Raw genomic sequence first — 20,328 nt, forward strand, 5'->3', positions numbered from 1 at the left:
TTCAGGAGTTTCTGCTGCTTCCTCACCAAGTTCAGCAGCCCCAGGGCTTGGACCCACACCCACGTGTGCCCCGGACGTCCCACACAGCTTAGCCTTGCCACCTGAGGCTTTGTCCCTTCTGGTGGGCACTGCTACTCTGGACCACCACTCTCCCCAAACCACCTCTTTCTCCTCTCCCCAAACCCCTAGACCACTTCCCTTAAATTGTTCAAGATCCTGAAAATAAAAGCAGGAAAGGTAGGCTGAATACGGGGAGGAAAACAGATTAAGAACAAAGGGTAAATGATTATCTCGGGAAAAGCTCCTGCCCCTCTAAACTCTGCCGAGCAGCAACTTGTGCCTGTGGGAAAATGCTATGTACTTGGAGCGACCTTTTTGCTGCAGCTGAAGCCAACAAGATGTGGCTCCATGGACTGTAGCCCACCAGGGGCCTAGGTCCATGGGATTCTCCAGGCAAGAATACTGGAGTGGGTTGCCATTTCCTTCTCCAGGGGATCTTTCTGACCCAGGGTTGAACCCGGGTCTTCTGGACGGCAGAAGAAGATTTTTGAGAGTCCCTTAGACTGCAAGGAAATCAAACCAGTCAATCCTAAAGGAAATCGGTCCTGAATATTCACTGGAAGGACTAATGCTGAAGCTGAAGCTCCAATACCTGGGCCACCTGATGCGAAGAACTGACTCATTGGAAAAGACTGATGCTGGTGAAGATTGAAGGCGGGAGGAGAAGGGGACGACAGAGGATGAGATGGTTGGATGGCATCACCAACACTATGGACACGAGTTTGAGCAAGCTCCAGGAGTTGGTGAACTACAGGGAAGACTGGCATGCTGCAGTTCATGGGGTCGCAGAGTCAGACACGATTGAGGGACTGAACTGAACTTCTGCACTGCAAAACTTTTCCATTTGCACCACCAGGGAAGTGGGTGATCAGGTTGATTCAATCCAACTGAAGAAGCCTGGGGGAGGGAAGGACTTCCCTGGTGGACCAGTGGGTAAGACTCCATGCTCCCAATGTAGGGGACCTGGGTTCTATCCCTGGTTAGGGAACCACATGCTGCAACTAAAGAGCCCACATGCTACAACTAAGACCTGGCAGAGCCAAATAAATACTAAAAAAGAAGAAGAAGCAGCTTGATGGAGGGGTCATGAGGAATGGAACATGTTAACTCATGTTCCAACTAAGCCAATAAAAGTGAAAAAAGAGGTTATGGAAAACTGGGTAAAGGGTTAAATGCCTAGGGAGCTGAGGTTGCAAAGCCATTTCTATCTGAAAGGGATGAACTTGAGGGCCTCTACTTGTCATCTCAGGGCTTCCCTTGTGGCTCAGGAGGTAAAGAAGCCACCTGCAATGTCGGTTCGATCCCTAGGTCAGAAAGATCCCCTGGAGAAGGAAGGGGCAACCCACTCCAGTTTTCTTGCCTAGAGAATTCCATAGACAGAGGAGCCTGGCGGGCTACAGTGCCTGGGGTCACAAAGAATTGGACACGACTGAGTGACTAACACTTGTCATCTCAAAATATACAAAGAGCCTGGAGGATCCAAACTGCAGCCGTTTGGACTCTGTAGCTTCTAGATCCACAATTCTGTCTTGAAGTTCTGACCAAAAAACATCCACCACTTGGCCATACACTATCAGCCATGTAACCAGTCCCCTGAGGGTGGTGCCCCTGGCCTGCTGGAAACAGTGCATTCGATTCTTCAAGGGCCCTTTTCCAACCCGGGAAAGTTTAGGTTTAAACATGAAGATGATAAGATAAAGTAAACCCTAAGGATCAAACTATTAAGTTTAGGAGTAACCCTTGTATTTATTGTAGTCCATGAGACTCCACTGTCCATGGGATTTCCTAGGCAAGAATACTGGCGTAGGTTGCTGTTTCCTTCTCCAGGGGATCTTCCCAACATAGGGTTAAAATCCGTGTCTCCTGCATTGCAGATTCCTAACCACTGAGCCACCAGGGAAGCCCAACCCTTGTATCATGGTTTCTTTAGAGTATTATAATAGTTAAGCGATTCTTGCACATTGAAGACTGATAGATTAGCCTGTTGCATTTTAAATATGTAATGGTATCTAGACTTTTGAGTTTCAGTTGGAAAGGGAAAGAAAATTTGATTCCATTTTTGTGAATATTATGAGATTTTAAAGAAAGCTGGTGCTTCACTGTATTAATACATCTTATTTCTTAGGCTTATAAGAATTTGTTACTTGGAGATGTTTTGCTTTGTTAGAGAACCAAAGCAGAACTGATTTCTCAGGCAAGAATAATGGAGCAAGTAGCCCTTCTCTTCTCCATGGGATCTTCCAGACCCAGGGATCGAATCCGGGTCTCCCACACTTCAAGCAGATTCTTTGTCATCTGAGCCACTAGGGAAGCACCATGATAACTTATTACTTGGAGATATTTTGCTTTGTTAGGCCACCAAAGTGTTTACAAAGAAAATACAATATATTAGATTTATGAATGCAGTTCAAAGTGTTTAGGGGAATTTAATTAAGTTTGCAAATGAATTTTCAAAAGAGCTTAGTGTCCTCAAGTTAACAGATCATTAGTCAAATAGAATTGAAAGACACTAGACTCATGTTGCCATATTTATAAACAGAGTAACAAGATTTGTAAACTGAACATAACAGCTTGAGGATAACTAGGTGATTTCTATGTTATGAAGGGAATATTAATTTAAAATCTAAGTAGTCCTTTGTGGTCTACTGTCAGACTTAAAAAAATAATTCACAGAGATGGCTATTAATGCTAATAGCTAATATTTATGGAGCACTTTACGCAGATGATCTCATTCCATCTTCTCTTCCAGATGCTGCTGTTAAGTCACTCAGTCCTGTCCAACTCTTCACGATCCTAAGGACTGCAGCACTCCAGGCTTCCCTGTCCTTCACCGTCTCCCAGAGTTTACTCAAACTCATGTCTATTGAGTTGGTGACACTATTTGTCATCCCCTTCTCCTCCTGCCCTCAATCTTTCCTAGCATCAGGGTCTTTTCTGTTGAGTTGGCTCTTCACATTGGGTGGCCTAAGTATTGGAGCTTCAGTTATAGCATCAGTCCTTCCAATGAATATTCAGGATTGATTTCCTTTAGGATAGACTGGTTTGATCTCCTTGCTGTCCAAGGGACTCTCTAGAGTCTTTTCCAGCATCACAGTTCAAAAGCACGAGACCGTGGGAGGTCAGGAACTTGCTCAAAGCCACACATCTAGGAGGTTGTACAGGTTGGACCTGAGTTGCTTCTTCCAGAGGCTACACTGTTAAGCACAGTGCTGGATGATCTCTGGGGCCTGGGTTTCCAGGGTCTGCACTGGGGTTCCTGGGGAATGGCTCACATTTCACTAACTTTTATACCAGTGAATGAGCGCTTGTCTGCACCCCCACCTGCCCCACTGCCTTGGTGCTCAGCACAAATAGGGAAGGGGTTTCTTTTTTTTTTTAACATCTATTAATTTTTTTATACGTTTACTTCAAGTCCAATTTTCCCTTCAAATGTATGTCTTCAGGATTCTTTTTTAAAGATATTGAGATATAGTTGATGAACAGCATTCTTGCCTTGAGAACCCAGTAACAGTATGAAAAGGCAAAAGATATGACATGGAAAGATGAATCCCCAGGTCAGTAGGTGTCCAGTATGCTACTGGAGAAGAGCAGAGAAATAGCTCCAGAAGGAATGAAGAGGCTGAACCAAAGCCTAAATGATACCCAGTTGTAGATGTGTCTGGTGGTGAAAGTAAAGTCCAGTGTTGTAAAGAACAATATTGCATAGGAACCTGGAATATTAGGTCCATGAATCAAGGCAAACTGAACAGGAGATGGCAAGAGTAAACATCAACATTTTCCAAATTAGTGAGCTAAAATGGATAGGAATGGGTGAATTTAATTCAGGTGATCATTGTGTCTACTACTGTGGGCAAGAATCCCTTAGAAGAAATGGAGTAGCCACCGTAGTCAACATAAGAGTACAAAATGCAGTACTTGGGTGCAGCCTTACATGTGACAGAATGATCTCAGTTCATTCCCAAGGCAAAACATTCAATATCAGAGTAATCCAAGTCTATGCCCCAACCACTGATGCTGAAGAAACTGAAGTTGAATGGTTCTACGAAGACCTACAAGACCTTCTAGAACTAACACCAAAAAAAAAAAAAAAGATATCATTTTCATCATAGGAAACTGGAATGCAAAAGTAGCAAGTCAAGAGATACCTGGAGTAATAGGAAAATTTGGCCTTCAAGTACAAAATAAGCAGGGCAAAGTCTAATAGGGTTTTGGGAAGAGAATACACGGGTCACAGCAAACACCCTCCTCCAACAACACAAGAGAAGATTCTACACATGGACATCACCAGATGGTCAATACTGAAATCAGATTGATTATATTCTTTGCAGCCAAAGATGTAGAAGCTCTATACAGTCAGCAAAAACAAGACAGGAAGCTGACTGTGGCTCAGATCTTGAATTTCTTATTGCAAAATTCAGACTTAAATTGAAGAAAGTAGGGAAAACTTCTTGGCAATTCAGGTATGACCTAAATCAAATTCCTTATGATTATACAGTGGAAGTGACAAATAAATTCAAGGGATGAGACCTGATAGAGTGCCAGAAGAACTAGGGATGGAAGTTTGTAACTTTGTATAGGAGGCTGTGATCAAAACCATCCCAAAGAAAAAGAAAGGCAAAATGGTTGTCTGAGGAGCCCTTTCAAATAGCTGAGAAAAAAAGAGAAGTGAAAGGCAAAGGAAAAAAGGAAAGATAGACCCATCTGAACACAGAGTTCCAAAGAATAGCAAAGAGAGGTAAGAAAGCCTTAAGTGATCAATGCAAAGAAATAGAGGAAAACAATAGAATGGGAAAGACTAGAGATCACTTCAAGAAAATTAGAGATACCAAGGGAATATTTTATGCAAAGAGGGGCACAATAAAGGACAGAAATGGTATGGACCTAACAGAAGCAGAAGATATTAAGAAGTGGCAAGAATACACAGAAGAACTATATAAAAAAGGTCCTAATGACCCAGATAACCATGGTGGTGTGATCACTCACCTAAAGACAGACATCCTAGAGTGTCAAGTCAAGTGGGCCTTAGGAAGCATTACTACGAACAAAGCTAGTGGAGGTGATGGAATTCCAGTTATTTCAAATCCTAAAAGATGATGCTGTGAAATTGCTGCACTCAATATGCCAACAAATTTGGAAAACTCACTAGCGGCCACAGGACTGGAAAATGCCAGTTTTCATTCCAATCCAAAAGATGAGTAATGCCAAAGAATGTTCAGATTACTGTACAATTGCACTCATTTCACATGCTAGAAGGTTAATGCTCAAAATCCTTCAAGCTAGGCTTCAACAGTATGTGAACTGAGAACTTTCAGATGTTCAAGCGGGTTTTAGAAAAGGCAGAGGAACCAGAGATCAAACTGCCAACATCCATTGGGTCACAGAAAAAGCAAGAGAACTCCAGAAAAACATCTACTTCTGCTTCATTGACTATGTTAAAGACTTCGACTGTGTAGATCACAAGACACTATGGAAAATTCTTAAGTAGACAGGAATACCAGACCACTTTATCTGTCTCCTGAGAAACCAGGACAAGAAGCAACAGTTAGAACCAGACATGGAACAATGGACTGGTTCAAAATTGGGAAAGGAGTATGTCAAGGCTGTATATTGTCACCCTGCTTATTTAAATTATATGCAGAGTACATCATGGGAAATGCCAGGCTGGATGAAACTCAGCTGGAATCAAGATTGCTGGGAGAAATATCAACAATCTCAGATATGCAGATGACACCATCCATATGGCAGAAAGTGAAGAGGAACTGAAGAGCCTCTTGATGAAGGCGAAAGAGGAGAGTGAAAAAGCTGGCTTAAAACTCAACATTCAGAAAACTAAGATCATGGCATCCAGTCCCATCGCTTCACCGCAAATAGATGGGAAAACGATGGAAATAGTGACAGACTTTATTTTCTTGGGTTCCAAATTCACTGTGGATGGTGACTGCAGCCATGAAATTAAAAGATACTTGCTCCTTGGAAAAAAGCGATGACAAAACTTGACAGCGTATTAAAAAACAGAGACATCACTTGGCTGACAAAGGTCTGTATAGTCAAAGCTATGGTTTTTCCAGTAGTCATGTACAGATGTGAGAATTGGACCATAAAGAGGGCTGAGCGCCGAAGAACTGATGCTTTTGAACTGTGGTGCTGGAGAAGACTCTGGAGAGTCCCTTGGACTGCAAGGAGATTAAACCAGTCAATCCTAAAGGAAATCAACCCTGAATATCAATTTGAAAGATTGATGCTGAAGCTGAAGTTTAAATACTTTGGCCACCTGATGCAAAGAGGGACTCGTTGGAAAAGACCCTGATGCTGGGAAAGATTGAAGGCAGGAGGAGAAAAGGAAGACAGAGGATGAGATGGTTGGATGGCATCACTGATTCGGTGGACCAGAGTTTGCGCAAACTCCAGGAGATGGTGAAGGACAGGGAAACCTGGTGTGCTGCAGTCCATAGGATCGCAGAGTCGGACAGGACTGACTGAACAACAACCACAGCATTGAACCCACGCGCCCATGCTGTGCTCTGCAGCAGGAAGCCTGTACAGCACAACTGGAGAGGAGCCCACACACAGCAACGAAGACCCAGGGCAACCAAACACAAAATTTTTTTAACAAACACATTAATTAATTTAAAAATTTTGCCTAAAATAAGAAATGCTGATATTAACATAACAGTATTGTTTCTTTTTTTCTTTTAATACGAGCATCCATGTACTTTAAATTTTTTTAAATTAATTAATGTATTTGACTGTGCTAGGTCTTAGCTGGGGCATGCCAGATATTCTATCTTCCTTGTGGCATGCTAGATCTTTAGTTGCAGCCTGCAAACTCAGTTGTGACATGCGGGATCTAGTTTCCCAACCAGGGATTGAACCCAGGCCCCCTGCATGGGGAGTTAGCTGCTAGACCACCAGGGAAGTCCCTCCAGGATTGTTTCTAGGTAACAGAAAATTCAGGTGGGATTGGTGATTGAATTAGAAGAGAAATTAACGTTGCCCGGAGATGGAGGCAGTGACTAGTGGAACCTGGTTTCTAATATTTTTTGGACAGAGTGAGTGTGTCCATGAAAGTATGGTGATGGTTGCCTCCTGCTGTCAGGGTGTCATGATCACTGTCACTCAGAAGTTTAAATATGGGTTGTATTGGGCTTCCCTCATAGCTCAGTTGGTAAAGAATCTGCCTGCAATGCAGGAGATCCAGGTTTGATTTCTGGGTCGGGAAGATCCCCTGGAGAAGGAAATGGCAACCAACTCCAGTATTCTTGCCTGGGAAATCCCATGGATAGAGGAGCCTGGCAGGCTAAAGTCCATGAAGTCACAAGAGTCGGACATGACTTAGCAACTAAATCAATCAATCACGGATGCTGAGGTGCAAAGAGGTGGGCTATGCTGGGTCACGTGCATTGGCTCCTGATTGCTTGTCTAGACCGTCATCTCCACTGCAGGGTCTGGAAATCCAAAAACCGTAGCCCCTGACTCTCCTGCCTTTCTGCCTGTGAGGTTCTGGTGATGATGGGAGGCAATGGAGGGAAACTGGAGGGGGAAGATGGGAAAAGCCTTTTGTGGGGTGGGGGAGGGGGCTACTGGGAGCAGCTCTGCAGGGAGCAGTGGTGGTGGTTCTTGTAACACTGTTGCTCTTTGCTTCCTGCAGGCATGAATCTGTAAGTAGCTTTAACCTCCACTTTGTTCCTATAGCAATCCAACCCCTTTATCACTAACGCTTTGTGTTCAAGCCTCTCTGTTTAAAATATTTCCAGTGCTTTCCATTTTGCCCATTGGACTGACAAGGTCTCATTCTGTTTTTTGCTTTTTGTGCTCATCTCTTTGATTTGAAGTTAGATCCATCTTGTCGCATCTACAGCAGGTCCGGTTGCCTCTAACTGCTATGTGGTACTTCGTGGGGTGTACATGGGCCACGCTGGACCCATCTGCTCCTCCAGGGTGGACACCTAGATTGCATCCACCAACATGCTATGATACATATTTTTATACGTTTCCTTTTTAGACCTGTGTGAGAATTTATCAGCAATTAAATTATGTACCCAGGATTGAAATTGCTTTGTCATAGGTCAAAGGTCTCTGCTACTTTTGACAAAGCATTATAAGGTCATGATCTTGAGTAGCACACTTCCCTATTAGACAATATTAGATAATGCTACAAATGTTGCTGTTTAGTTGCTAAGTCGTGTCTGACTCTTTTGTGACCCCATGGACTATAGCCCACAAGGCTCCTCTGTCCATGGAATTTCCCAGGCAAGAATACTGGAATGGGTTGCTGTTCCCTTCTCCAGGGGATCGTCCCGATCCAGGGATTGAACCCAGGTTTCTTGCATTGGAGGCAGATTCTTTACCATCGGAGCCACCAGGAATTTGTTACCTGCGAGATGTTGCCTATCAGTTGCCCGAACTGAGTCGTTTAGTGGAAGAGCCCTAGAATTTTCTGCATCTGGAGTCTGAGATCCAGGCTAGCTGGGGAGAAGGCAATGTCCTGCAGGAGACGGACAGGCGAGGCTGTGGCTCTGAAGACTTGAGGGGGAGGCCCCACTGCAGACCTGGGTGTGGGAGAAAAGAGAGCCAGGGTGGCCTGTGAGAGTGGATGATTTCTCAGGAAGAGATTACAATCGAAGGGGACAAGAAGAGAAGATCAAGAGCAGAGACTTGGAGGGGGGAAGGTGAACCCAAGGAGACGTGGTCAGAGATAGAGCAGGAAGGAGGGAAGTAACTTCAGCTGAAGAGGAGGCCTGACCTGCACAGGAAAGGGGCCAACCAGGAAGGAGACAAGTAACCCCAGCTGAAGAAGAGGCCTGACTTGCACAGGGAAGGGGCCAACCAGAAAGGAGGGAAGTAACCTCAGCTGAAGAGGAGGCCTGACCTGCACAGGAAAGGGGCGGACTCCGTGCTCTGGAAGCCCTGTGCTCTGAGAGCTGCCATACACCATATAGACACAAGGTGGCGAGGTGGCGCTGTGGTCCATTCTAACAGCCACTCCTTTTAGTGTCGGGATTTTCTCCCTATTGGGCTTCCAAGGTGGTACAGTGGTAAAGAATCCGCCTGCCAAGGCAGGAGACACAGGTTCAAGCCCTGGATTGAGAAGATCCCCTGGAGAAGGAAAATGGAAACCCATTCCAGTATTCTTACCTGAAAAATTCCATGGACAGAGGAGCCTGGGAGGCTACCATCCATGGTGTCACAAAGAGTCAGACGCAACTGAGCAAGCACCCACAATTTTTTCCAGGCTACAGTCCGTGGAGTCACAAAGCATTGGACGTGACTGAGCGACTAACACTTTCAAAGGGAAATTGATTTGTGTTGCCCTCCCCACAACCCTCCCTCCCCATGCCCTCTTTTTTGTTGTTCAGTTGCTCAGTTATGTCCAACTGCAGTACGCCAGGCTTCCCTGTCCATCACCAGTTCCTGGAGCTTGCTCAAACTCGTGTCCATCAAGTCAGTGATGCCATCCAAACATCTCATCCTCTGTTGTCCCCTTCTCCTGCCTTCAGTCATTCCCAGCATCAGGGTCTTTTCCAGTGAGTCAGTTCTTCGCATCAGGTGGCCAAAGTATTGGAGCTTCAGATTCAGCATCAGTCCTTCCAGTGAATATTCAGGACTGATTTCCTTTAGGATTGACTGGTTGGATCTCCTTGCAGGACAAGGAACTCTCAAGAGTCTTCTCCAACACCACCGTTCAAAAGCATCCATTCTTCGGTGCTCAGCCTTCTTTATGGTCCAATTCTCACATCCATACATGATGACTGGAAAAACCATAGCTTTGACTAGACAGACCTTTGCCATCAATGTTTCTGCTTTTTAATATGTTGTCTAGGTTGGTCATAGCTTTTCTTCTAAGGAGCATGTGTCTTTTAATTTCATGACTGCAGTCACCATCTGCAGGGATTTTGGAGCCCAAGAAAATAAAGTCTGTCAGTGTTTCCGTTGTTTCCCCATCTATTTGCCATGAAATGATGGGACCAGTTTCCATGATTTTAGTTTTTTGAGTGTTGAGTTTTAAGCCAGATTTTTTACTCTCCTCTTTCACTCTTATCAAGAGACTCTTCAGTTTCTCTTCACATTCTGCCATTGGGGTGGTGTCATCTGCATATCTGAAGTTATTGATATTTCTCCCAGCAATCTTGATTCCAGCTTATGCTTCATCCAGACTGACATTTCGCATGATGTACTCTGCATAGAAGTTAAATAAGCAGGGTGACAATATGCAGCCTTGACATACTCCTTTTCCAATTTGGAACCAGTCCATTGTTCCACGTCCGGTTCTAATTGTTGGTTCTTGACCTGCACACAGGTTTCTCAGGAGGCAGGTAAAGTGGTCTGGTATTCCCATCTATTTAAGAATTTTCCACAGTGTGTTGTGATCCACACAGTCTAAAGTCTTTAGCATAATCAATGAAGCAGAGCTAGATGTTTTTCTGAAGTTCTCTTGCTTTTTCTATGATCCAATGGATGTTGGCAATTTGATCTCTGGCTCCTCTGCCTTTTCTAAATCCAGGCTGAACATCTTTAACAGATGAGAAACCCAGAAAAGGATGTAGTTTGTCCCAAAGCATACAGGGGTGTCATGTATGTCATGTACAAGGGGTACAGCAGGGCCGAGTTACTCACCAGGCCCAGCTCTCCAGCACCACCTACTTTTCAGTCTTATCAGCAGTGAAATCACCTTTCTTGGTTTTTCTCATCCTTTTTGTTTCAGGGTTCCCCACCCAACCCACCTCCATTATCCTTCCACCTGCAGCCAGCCTCTAAGATAATGTTTCAGTATAAACTGAAGGAGGTTGAACACACCACGAATACCCTCTGGTGGTTCCATCTTATCCTGATATTCATCTTACCCTGGCCTACAGGGCTTCCTGCCTCTGCAAGCTTGACCCTGAGTCCATCTATGCTTGCCTTTTGGGTTTGCCCTGATAAAGCTGGTCGTGCGGTGCCACCTCCATCAGTCCGTTTGCTCTATTTCCCGGCTCTTCCCCTCTCCCCCACCAAGCCTTTGGTCTCAGGCTGACTCCCTGAGCATCCCCTACATTCTCCACAATGCCCTCTCCTCTGCTCTATGCCTGTGTTGTCATGCTCAGGTCTTTAACATTTTCTTCCCCTCTAACAGTGGGGTGGGAGGCCAGGGTCCATTCTGTCCGCAGCCTGTCCATCAGGGTCCAGTCATGGTTCTAGGAAGGCTGTTGCACTAACAGTGACTGTGCTGGCAAGGCAGAGATAACTGGCACCAGGTTTCACAGGACAGGATCGTCGGAGGCTAGCCAAGTACTAAGTACTAAGTAGTGAGTACTAAGATACAGCCAAGAGCATCTGTTTGGAACGGATGAGCAGAGCATCAGCTGTTTTCAGCATTTGACCAAATGGTGTTCAGTACAGAACAGTCTGCCAGAATGGTTAGCCAGAGCCACAGAATCAAGTCGGCAGCAGGACCCCTCACTGTTGGTCTCACTTTTGTATTCTAGGAGCTGATATAGTTCAGTGTGTGTGTAAAAAAAGAAAAACAAAAACCTGAAACTTTGTTTCAATTCCAAGTTTCGGAGAATTTGGGGCTGCATCTGGAGCAGGTAGGAGTCAACATGGCCTTTGTTCTGACTTGGTCAGACCCTCTCCCAGAGATGGAGACAACAGACCCTTGACCCAGATGATGACAATAATGTGAAAGCATGCCATTGCTTGTGGACATACCGACTTTGGTCTGTTGGCCCATAGGATCAACACTTCAAAATATTTCCCTCTCCTTTCTCTCATACAGCAAGGCTGGGAACTTTCCTGGTGGTCCAGTGGTTAAGAATCTGGCTTCCAATGCAGGGGACGCAGGTTTGATCCCTGGTCAGGGAACTAAGATCCCACGTGCCTCCGCACAATTAAGCCACAATGCCACAACTAGAGAAATCCCACACACTGCAACCAAGACCCAGTGCAGCATCACCCCTCCCTCTGCCACCAAAAAAAAAAAAAAAAAGCTGTATCAATGGGTGTTAATAGAGGTTTTAGATTTCCTCAGTGCATAAGCCAGACAGATGCAGGGTTACTGCAACACAAGTTTGTTATGCAAAGGTCATACACAGAGACTTCAAAAAGGCTAAGGAAATAAAAAATGATCTAAATTAGCTTTCCTTCTATTTCATATCTTAATGCTATATGATATTTAACATTTTCTATTTTTCCAGAAGTATCTAAAATTGGACAACAGAAATCAGATAGTCCTTTGTTTCTACAGGAAGTTTTGACATTTGAAAAACAGAAACAAGTCTGTGGTTTTTAAATCTGGCTCCCTGCTCCAGGCCAGAAACTCCTCAGTTGTCAGCTCAATTCTGCCAACATCCTGAAGAGAAAGGATTCTTTCTAGTTGGAGAGATGCTAAATCAATGTTCAGTATAGGATGTGAACAGGGGGTGGGGTGGGCAGAGGAAAGGGAAGACAGGAAGAAAATCAGGACTAGCTCTTTATAGAGAGAGGTTTGGGGAAAATTCTGGAAAGACTTTAAAGCAGCTGCAGGCTGAGGTGCAAGGGTCAGGAGAACCCTTTCTGAAAGTTACTCCGAATGTCTTGGCATCAATACTTTGTTTGTGTGTGTGTATGCTTAGTCACTCAGTTGTATCCAACTCTTTGCAAGCCCATGGACTCTTGCCCGCCAGGCTCCTCTGTCCATGGAATTTTCCAGGTAAGCTACTGGAGCCAGTTGCCATTTCCTATTCCAGGGGATCTTCCCAACCCAGGGATCGAACCCAAATCTCTTGCATCTTCTACACTGGCAGGCAGACTCTTAATCACTGCACCACCTGGGAAGCCCCATAAATACTTTTTAAAAAACAGAAAATAGGTCACTAGGAATAAGTATATAAAACAATGAGTATGGTGATTATACTGTTTAAAGTCAAAATCAGGATATTTGACCTGCTAATTGGACAGTGTAATTTGAACTGAGACTGACCACCCCTTCCAGATGCGGGGCTCCAGGCTGGCATGCATGCATGAACTGGAAATGCTTGGCTGTAGAGCAAAAGGTCGACCAGATGGTTTCCTGTTCCTGATTAGGCTTCCAGATCATGCATGGTGGTGGTGTTGAGAGAGCAGGAGACGTTAGTAAGAGGACAGAGGTCTGTCCTTCTGACTTCTCCTCAGCTCACCCCTCAGGACCACAGTGCACACTGTGTCCCTAAATTTAGGTCAAATTTGCTAAGAAAAGTGACATAAATGAGCCATAGGCAAGACAGGGAGGAAAAGACTACTGCTGGGACATTCCTCTCAATCTTTTGTTTTGGGACAAGACTTTTGGTTTACACTGGAATCTACAGTTTTGCTTGTTTGGAGTATGTGTATGTGTGTATGATCTGAATCTCACTCACTCTTTATCCTGGAGGAGGAAGCAGCTCCAGAACAAGACCTGAATCAGAAGGCAGGTGTTTTTTTTTTTTTTTTTTGGCCACCCCTCATGACTTGTGGGATTTTAGTTCCCTGATCAGGGATTGAGCCTGGGCCCCAGCAGTAAAAGCGCTGAGTCCTAACCACTGGACAAACAGGGAATTCCTGTGTCCACCGTTATTTTAAAGACTGCCCAGTTCAAAATGCGTCGCATCTTTTGCAATTTTCTTTTTTGTATGTATTTATTCATCTGCCTCCAGTCTTACTTGGGACATGCCGGATCATCACGATGTCATGAAGGACCTTTCACTGCAGTGCAGGGACTCTCTAGTTGTGGTGTGCGGACTCAGTAATTGTTGCTTGCTGGTTTAGTTGCCCCGTGGCATGTGGGATCTTAGTTCCCCAACCAGGAATCAAACCCAAGTCCCCTGCCTTCCAAGGCAGATTCTTAACCACTGGACCACTGGAAGTCCTTATCATCTTTTAAAAATTATCTTTATCGAGTAAACCATGTATAGTTTTTTTTTAAGAGAAATGTGTAGGTAAAATAGAGATGTATTATCTTGGTTTCCAATTTCCATACAATAAACTCACTAAGACTGCCTTGACTGCAAATCATAGAATCTTTGATTCAGGAATTCCTGTTAAGAGTCAGAAACCCCAACCCACATTGCAATACATACCTCTCGGCGGTTCTTTGAAAAGGTACACAGATTAAACTTCTATTTTAGAAACTTCTGCAATAAATTGGTTTTCAAAAACATATGGACATGATACAGCCATTAAACAGACTTAATAAGCTTTTACACATTCTTCAAAATATCATTTAAATTGTTAGGATAATTATATAAAGAAAAAGTGATATTATAGAACTCATGTCCAGCTGTTTGATGCTCAAAAATCAACATATGAGGACTTCCCTGGTGGTCCAGTGGAAAAGAATCTGCTTACCAATGCAGGGGACACGGGTTCAATTCCTGATCTGGGAAGATTCCACATGCCACAGGACAGCTGACCTTGGCTCCACAACTACCGAGCGCGTGCTCCAAAACAAGAGCAGCCACCACAGTGAGAAGTCTGAGCATCACAACAAAGAGCAGCCCTTGCTCACCGCAGCTAGAGAAAGTTTGAGAACAGCAACAAAGACCCAGCATAGCCAAAAATAGATATTTTAAAAAATCAATAGGCAAGACAGAGACAACTGTTGGTAGAAAGGAAAGCTACTTTTAGTTAGAGTGTCAGCCGTCTGGGGTGAGGTTGGATTCAATGCCACCCTCCAAACCATCTCCAAAGGTTATGCTCAGCCCTGAAAGTTTTTAAAGGGAAAAAGGGAAAGTAATCTCAGTTAATCACTGAGACGGGGGTCAGAGACCTCGCCATCCCCCACGGTGTGACTTCTGATTTTTCTTTAGGTGCTCTCTTGTTCACACAGTCTGTTCTCAAGATTTCTGCTTCTTTGATCAACAGAAAGAACCAACATGTTATGCAAGGTATCATGTGATCAAAAGATCTGAAAGATGTGTGAGGGCTTGAGGTGAGAAGAGCATGGGTGGAGCCTGGTTTAAAGTTAGTGCCAAGGAATCTCCTGCAGAGAGCTCTTTCCTGCCCAAAGTGCTTACTGTGACTGCATTTATTGCATTAATCACCTGGATTTCCCTTCTTCTTAGCATAAAAGACTTCCTTAACCCAGCTTATAGACCCAAGAGTTCACCGATAACAATCTTAAACCATCTGCTGACTGTCTTCAAATTCCATCAAAGCTATCAAATAAAATCAAACATATTTGGACTTCTCTGTGGCCACCTGACAGAGCAGGGGACATCGGTTCAATTCCTGGTCTGGGAAGATTCCACGTGCCTCAGAACAACTAAGCCCGTGCCCAGCAATTACTGAGCCTGTGCTCTAGAGCCCTCATGTTGCAACTGCTGAAGCCCATGTGCCTAGAACTCCACAAGACAAGCCACCGTAATGAAAAGCCTCAGCATCACAACAAGGAGTAGCCCTCGCTAGCTGTAGCTAGAGAAAGCCCATGTGCAGCCATGAAGATCCAGTGCAGCCATAAGAAAGAAAGAAAAATCTTAAAACATCAAACATGTTTATTTAATGCCTACAATAGGCAAGGTCTTCTTGTGGGTGCTATGGTTTAGTTGCTGTCATGTCCGACTCTTGCAACCCCATGGACTGTAACTTGCCAGGCTCTTCCGTCCACGGGATTCTCCAGGCAAGAATACTGGAGTGGGTTGCCATTTCCTTCTCCAGGGAATCTTCCCAACCCAGGAATCGAACCTGGGTCTCTTGTATTGCAGGCAGATTCTTTACTGACTGAGCTATGAGGGAAGCCCATTGAGCTTATGTGGGTGCTATAGACGGAATAAAGTATAAAATTCTGTCACTAAAGAGTTTATAACTTAGTTCCAGATGTACTCTCAAATTCTCATTGCTTTAGGACTGATAGTCAATTTCTTCCCACCCCAAATGAGTCATCCTGAGAGGATATCTGGATATGTTATAGGTAACAAAATGAAACTACTTTTGACTTTAGTCATTAATTGCTCTTATCTGCACATTCTATCTCTGCTAATTTGTTACCATCTGGTAGTTTAGAGAGGTATTTCATATCAAGGACCTAACCAACATTTTACAGGCTTCCCAGATGGCTCAGTGGTAAAAATAATCTGCCTTCAAATGCAGGAGACTTGGGTTCCATCCCTGGGTTGGGAAGATCCCCTGGAGAAGGAAATGACAAGCCACTCCAGTATTCTTGCCTGAGAAATTCCATGGACAGAGGAACCTGGCAGGCTACAGTCCATGGGGTTGCAAAAAGAGTCAGACAGGACTTAGCAGACTAAACAACAACAAACCAATATTTTAAATGAACTCATTGTCTTTACTGTTTGTTTTGGCCATGCCTCAAGGCTTCCAGGATCTTAGTTTCCGACCAAGGATTGAACTACCACCCTTGGCAGTGAAAGTTCCGAGTCCTAATCACTGGACTGCCGGGGAATTCCCTCTTTGTCTTTAAAACCGATTTTCTTGAAACTGATTTTCTTTGCTAAATATATATATTTATAAATTATATAATATATATATGTGTATGTGTGTTGGTTGTAGGCAAATACAAATAAATTCCCTGTTCTGTGAACACAAAAACAGGCTAGAATGGCCTTGGGATGTAGGAAAGAAGAGAAACAGACTGAGAAATTTGTTTTGGGTCAGGGTGTCTGGCCCTCCAGGGACGAGCAAGAAGTGCATTGTGTCCTCAGTCCCTTCCCCTGGTGGTCTGTGCTTTAGTTCAAGAGCTGAGCATGTGGTCCGTCTTGAGGGTCACCACCTGGGAAGCAGGTGTTGGTCCCACAGGCAGCTATCCAGGGACCTTCATTTGTTGTTGTTTGGTCACTAAGTTGTGTCTGACTCTGCGATCCCATATACTGCAGCTTGCCAGGCTTCTCTGTCCTTTACCATCACCCAGAGTTTGCTCAAACTTATGTCCATTGAGTCGGTGATGCCATCCAACAATCTCATTCTCTGTTGCCCCCTTCTCCTCCTGCCTTCAGTCTTTCCCAGCATCAGGGTCTTTTCCAATGAGTTGGCTCTTTTCATCAAGTGGTCAAAGTATTGGAGCTTCAGCTTCAGCATTAGTCCTTCCAATGACTATTCAGGGCTGATTTCCTTTAGGATTGACTGGTTTGATCTCCTAGTAGTCCAAAGGACTCTTAAGAAGTCCATGGCTTGTCAGGAACCGGGCTGCACGCAGGAGGTGAGCGGAGGGCAACTGGGCGAAGCTTCGCCTGTATTTATGGCTGCTTCCCATCTCTTGCATGCCCCAGATCCGTAGAAAACTTGCCTTCCACAGAATCAGCCCCTGGTGCCTAAAGGGTTGGGGACCACTGATTTAGAGCACGTACTGCCTGCTAGAAATAAAAAGTTGAGAGGCATAGGCCCAGGGCTGACATTCGCTGAAATGAAAGCTGGAAAGTGCTGGACAGACTGCTTCCCAACACTTGTGCGAGGCAGGGGCACAGGAGACCACACACACCCATGAGGTGGTGCACACAACCCTGAGAAAGCTGTCCAAGTGTTAGGCCCTGGCTGCTTTTTGTCTTCTTAAATAAACATCTGGGCTGCTTTAGTTTCCCAGGTGGCTCAGTGGTAAAGAATCCACTCGCCATTGAAGGAGACACAGGAGATGCAGGTTCAATCCCTGGGTTGGGAAGATTCCCTGGAGAAATGGCAACCCACTCTAGTATTCTTGCCTGGAGAATTCCATGGATAGAGGAGCCTGGTGGCTACAGTCCATGGGGTCTTCTCTAAGTAGCCCCTGACGATGAGAGGGTGGAGATGTGTGGTGCAGGCCTGGACTGATCTGAATCACAGGACAGATGCTGACCATCTTCCTGAGTCTCAATATTCAAAGCTAAGTCTCACCATTAAATATATACATACATATATTTTGTGTGCGTTTGTGGCTGTTGCTGGGTCTTTGCAGTATCGCAGGCTTTTCTCTGGCTGAGGTGAGTTGGGGCTACCCCACAGTTGCAGTGCTCAGGCTTCTCATTGCAGTAGCTTTGCTTATGGGCTCTAGGCGTGTGGGTTTCAGTAGTTGCAGTGCCCTGGGCTCTAGAGTGCAGACTCAATAGTTGTGGCACACGGGCTTAGTTGCTCCAAGGCATGTGGCATCTTCCCGGACCCAGGATCAAGCCTATGTCTCTTTCATTGGCAGGTGCATTCTTAACCATGGAGCCACCAGGGAAGCCCTTGAGTCTCACCATTTAACAGGTGAGATGTGTCTTAAAGAGTAGAAAGCAAAATCCATAGAAAAGTTTTAAGACAAGACATAAAATCAGAGAAATGCTATTTTGCTACTTGGGCCCTTCTGAGCTTGGCCGCAGGACCCTGGAGATCTCAGGGACTTGTTCAGGGCTATGATCCAGCTCTTTGCCCTGCCCAGGCTGAGGAGCTGGCAAATGTGGGAGCCACTGGACTTGGCTGGGGGTCAGAGCTGCACCACGGCTATGGGTGACATAAGAATTGCAGGGGGAGGGGGCAGCAGTACCTAGGGAGCTGGAGAAGAGAGAGACACAGGGGTAGCAGGAGGTCCCTTCATTCCCTCTCTACTGTCCCTACAGTGAGGTCCTGAGGGGCAGCAGCATCCAAGAAGGACATTTTACTACACTTATAAACTTCTTTCCTTAAAAAAAAAAAACACTCAAATTAACTAGCTCATAAGAGTTCCTCAAAAGCTTTTATTCTTTTTTTTTGACCGGCACACTGCCTGGTACATTCAAAACAAAAAAAAAATTTTTTTTAAATAGGCAATTTATAACACTGGGAAGACTTCATTTCAGTGTTTCTGAAAACATTCCTAGAAAGAGTTTACTCCTCTATGACTCCAGAGAACAGAGGTTTTGTCCTAATTTTTATAAGCCACCTCAGAAAAGACAGTGGAAAGTGTTTGGAAGGACAAGTTAGAAACTCCTGGAAATCTAAGAGTTGTCCTAATTGCAGGGAAGATTGTTGCTTCTGCCACCCAGGGCAGCTTTGCAGTACTCAGAGGACACAGAGAGTGTCTCAGTGTCCCTCCCTAACCAGCGACCTCCAGGATATTTCTCCTGCTTGCTTTCTCTAAGACCTCTGGCGGAAGGCAGATCAAGAGAAAGGGACCATGAATTCTCCAAGTGGCCCAGGCCTCACGCAATAGCTTGGCCCAACCAGTGGTTTAACTACCGAGCATGTCACCCTGAAAGTGCGTCCAACATTCGTCCCACCAAACAGACTAACAGAGAACCAGAATCAGGCATTCGAGACTGTCATCAAAGGAGTCACCTCCCTTCTTTCACTTAATGACCTGGGATTCTGTGTGCAGTAGACAGGAACAGAGCTTTTACAAATTAAATAACTTCCTTACTATACAATAAAATATCATGACATACAATTCTCTTTGGAAAGTCTTTCCCATTCTCAAAATTAACTTACAAAATTTTGTGCAAAAACACTGGCCTCAAATAAATAGGGGGAGAAAGTGGGAAAAGCAGAAGTTTTGTGGTTGCTTTTGTTTTTTAAATTAAAAATTAAAAAACACTGGCTGCACTTCAAAGTACTTGCAGGATGAGATTCATCAAGAAGGCTGTGAAAAACAGCCCTCTGGGTCACAGCTGCATTTTTTTCTTTTTTGGCTGTGCCTCACAGTATGCGGGATCTTAGTTCCCAGAATGGGGACTGAACCTGGGCCCCCAGCATTGGAAGCACGGAGTCTTAACCACTGGATGGCCAGGGAAGTCCCCCGGAGCTGCATTTTCAAGTGAGGTTTTTTGGGTTCAAAATTCACTATGGATGCCTCCGCTGAGATCTCTCACCACGCCCTCTCGGACCAGCTTCAGAAGGAAACTGGTCTCTGTGGTCACATTGTGCATGGTCTGAAAGTTCATGGCAGCCATGCAGAGATTGTCGAAGTAGTGCAAAGGGGTTCTGGGTTGGTTGAGGGCGTAGCTAAAGCCCGCCAAGCTGACTTCATCGCACAGATGTGTGGCTAAGACGACGGCAATGACACCAATCGTGGGGACATTCTGCAAAGGAGAAGAGACAAAGGAAAAAGGTCTTAGCATAGGTCACTGCTTTCCAGGTTCGCTACATGCTATGCAAAGTAATGCAAATATGTACTCGGGACTGCGACTTTATATATCACACCATTTTACATATCACCCAATTCTAAAGTCTGACCTGCCCTCAAAGTCAGGAATCTGGACTCTAAAACATGGTCTGTGATGTGAATTCTTTTTTCTTTTCTAAAGTATTTGTTTATTTATTTGGCTGCACTAGGTCCTAGTTGCAGCATGTAGGATCTAGTTCCCTGACCAGGGATTGAACCTGGGTCCCCTGCATTAGGAGCATGGAGTCTTAAACACT

At 44.7% G+C, this 20,328-nt stretch overlaps 1 protein-coding gene across 2 annotated transcripts in view; it reads right to left on the bottom strand.

Moving 5' to 3' along the window:
* Positions 1–18,714: 18,714 nt before the first annotated feature.
* Positions 18,715–20,328, bottom strand: part of ST3GAL5 (ST3 beta-galactoside alpha-2,3-sialyltransferase 5) — a 62,160-nt gene continuing 60,546 nt past the window's right edge. For both annotated transcript variants that reach the window (XM_068977111.1, XM_068977103.1), the window contains one exon: positions 18,715–19,988. In XM_068977111.1, the coding sequence (XP_068833212.1) occupies positions 19,740–19,988 (249 nt within the window). In that variant the 3' untranslated portion in view covers positions 18,715–19,739. The remainder of the gene's footprint in view (positions 19,989–20,328) is intronic.

This window comes from Capricornis sumatraensis, chromosome 1 (assembly GCF_032405125.1).
Source record: "Capricornis sumatraensis isolate serow.1 chromosome 1, serow.2, whole genome shotgun sequence".
NCBI lineage: Eukaryota > Metazoa > Chordata > Mammalia > Artiodactyla > Bovidae > Capricornis > Capricornis sumatraensis.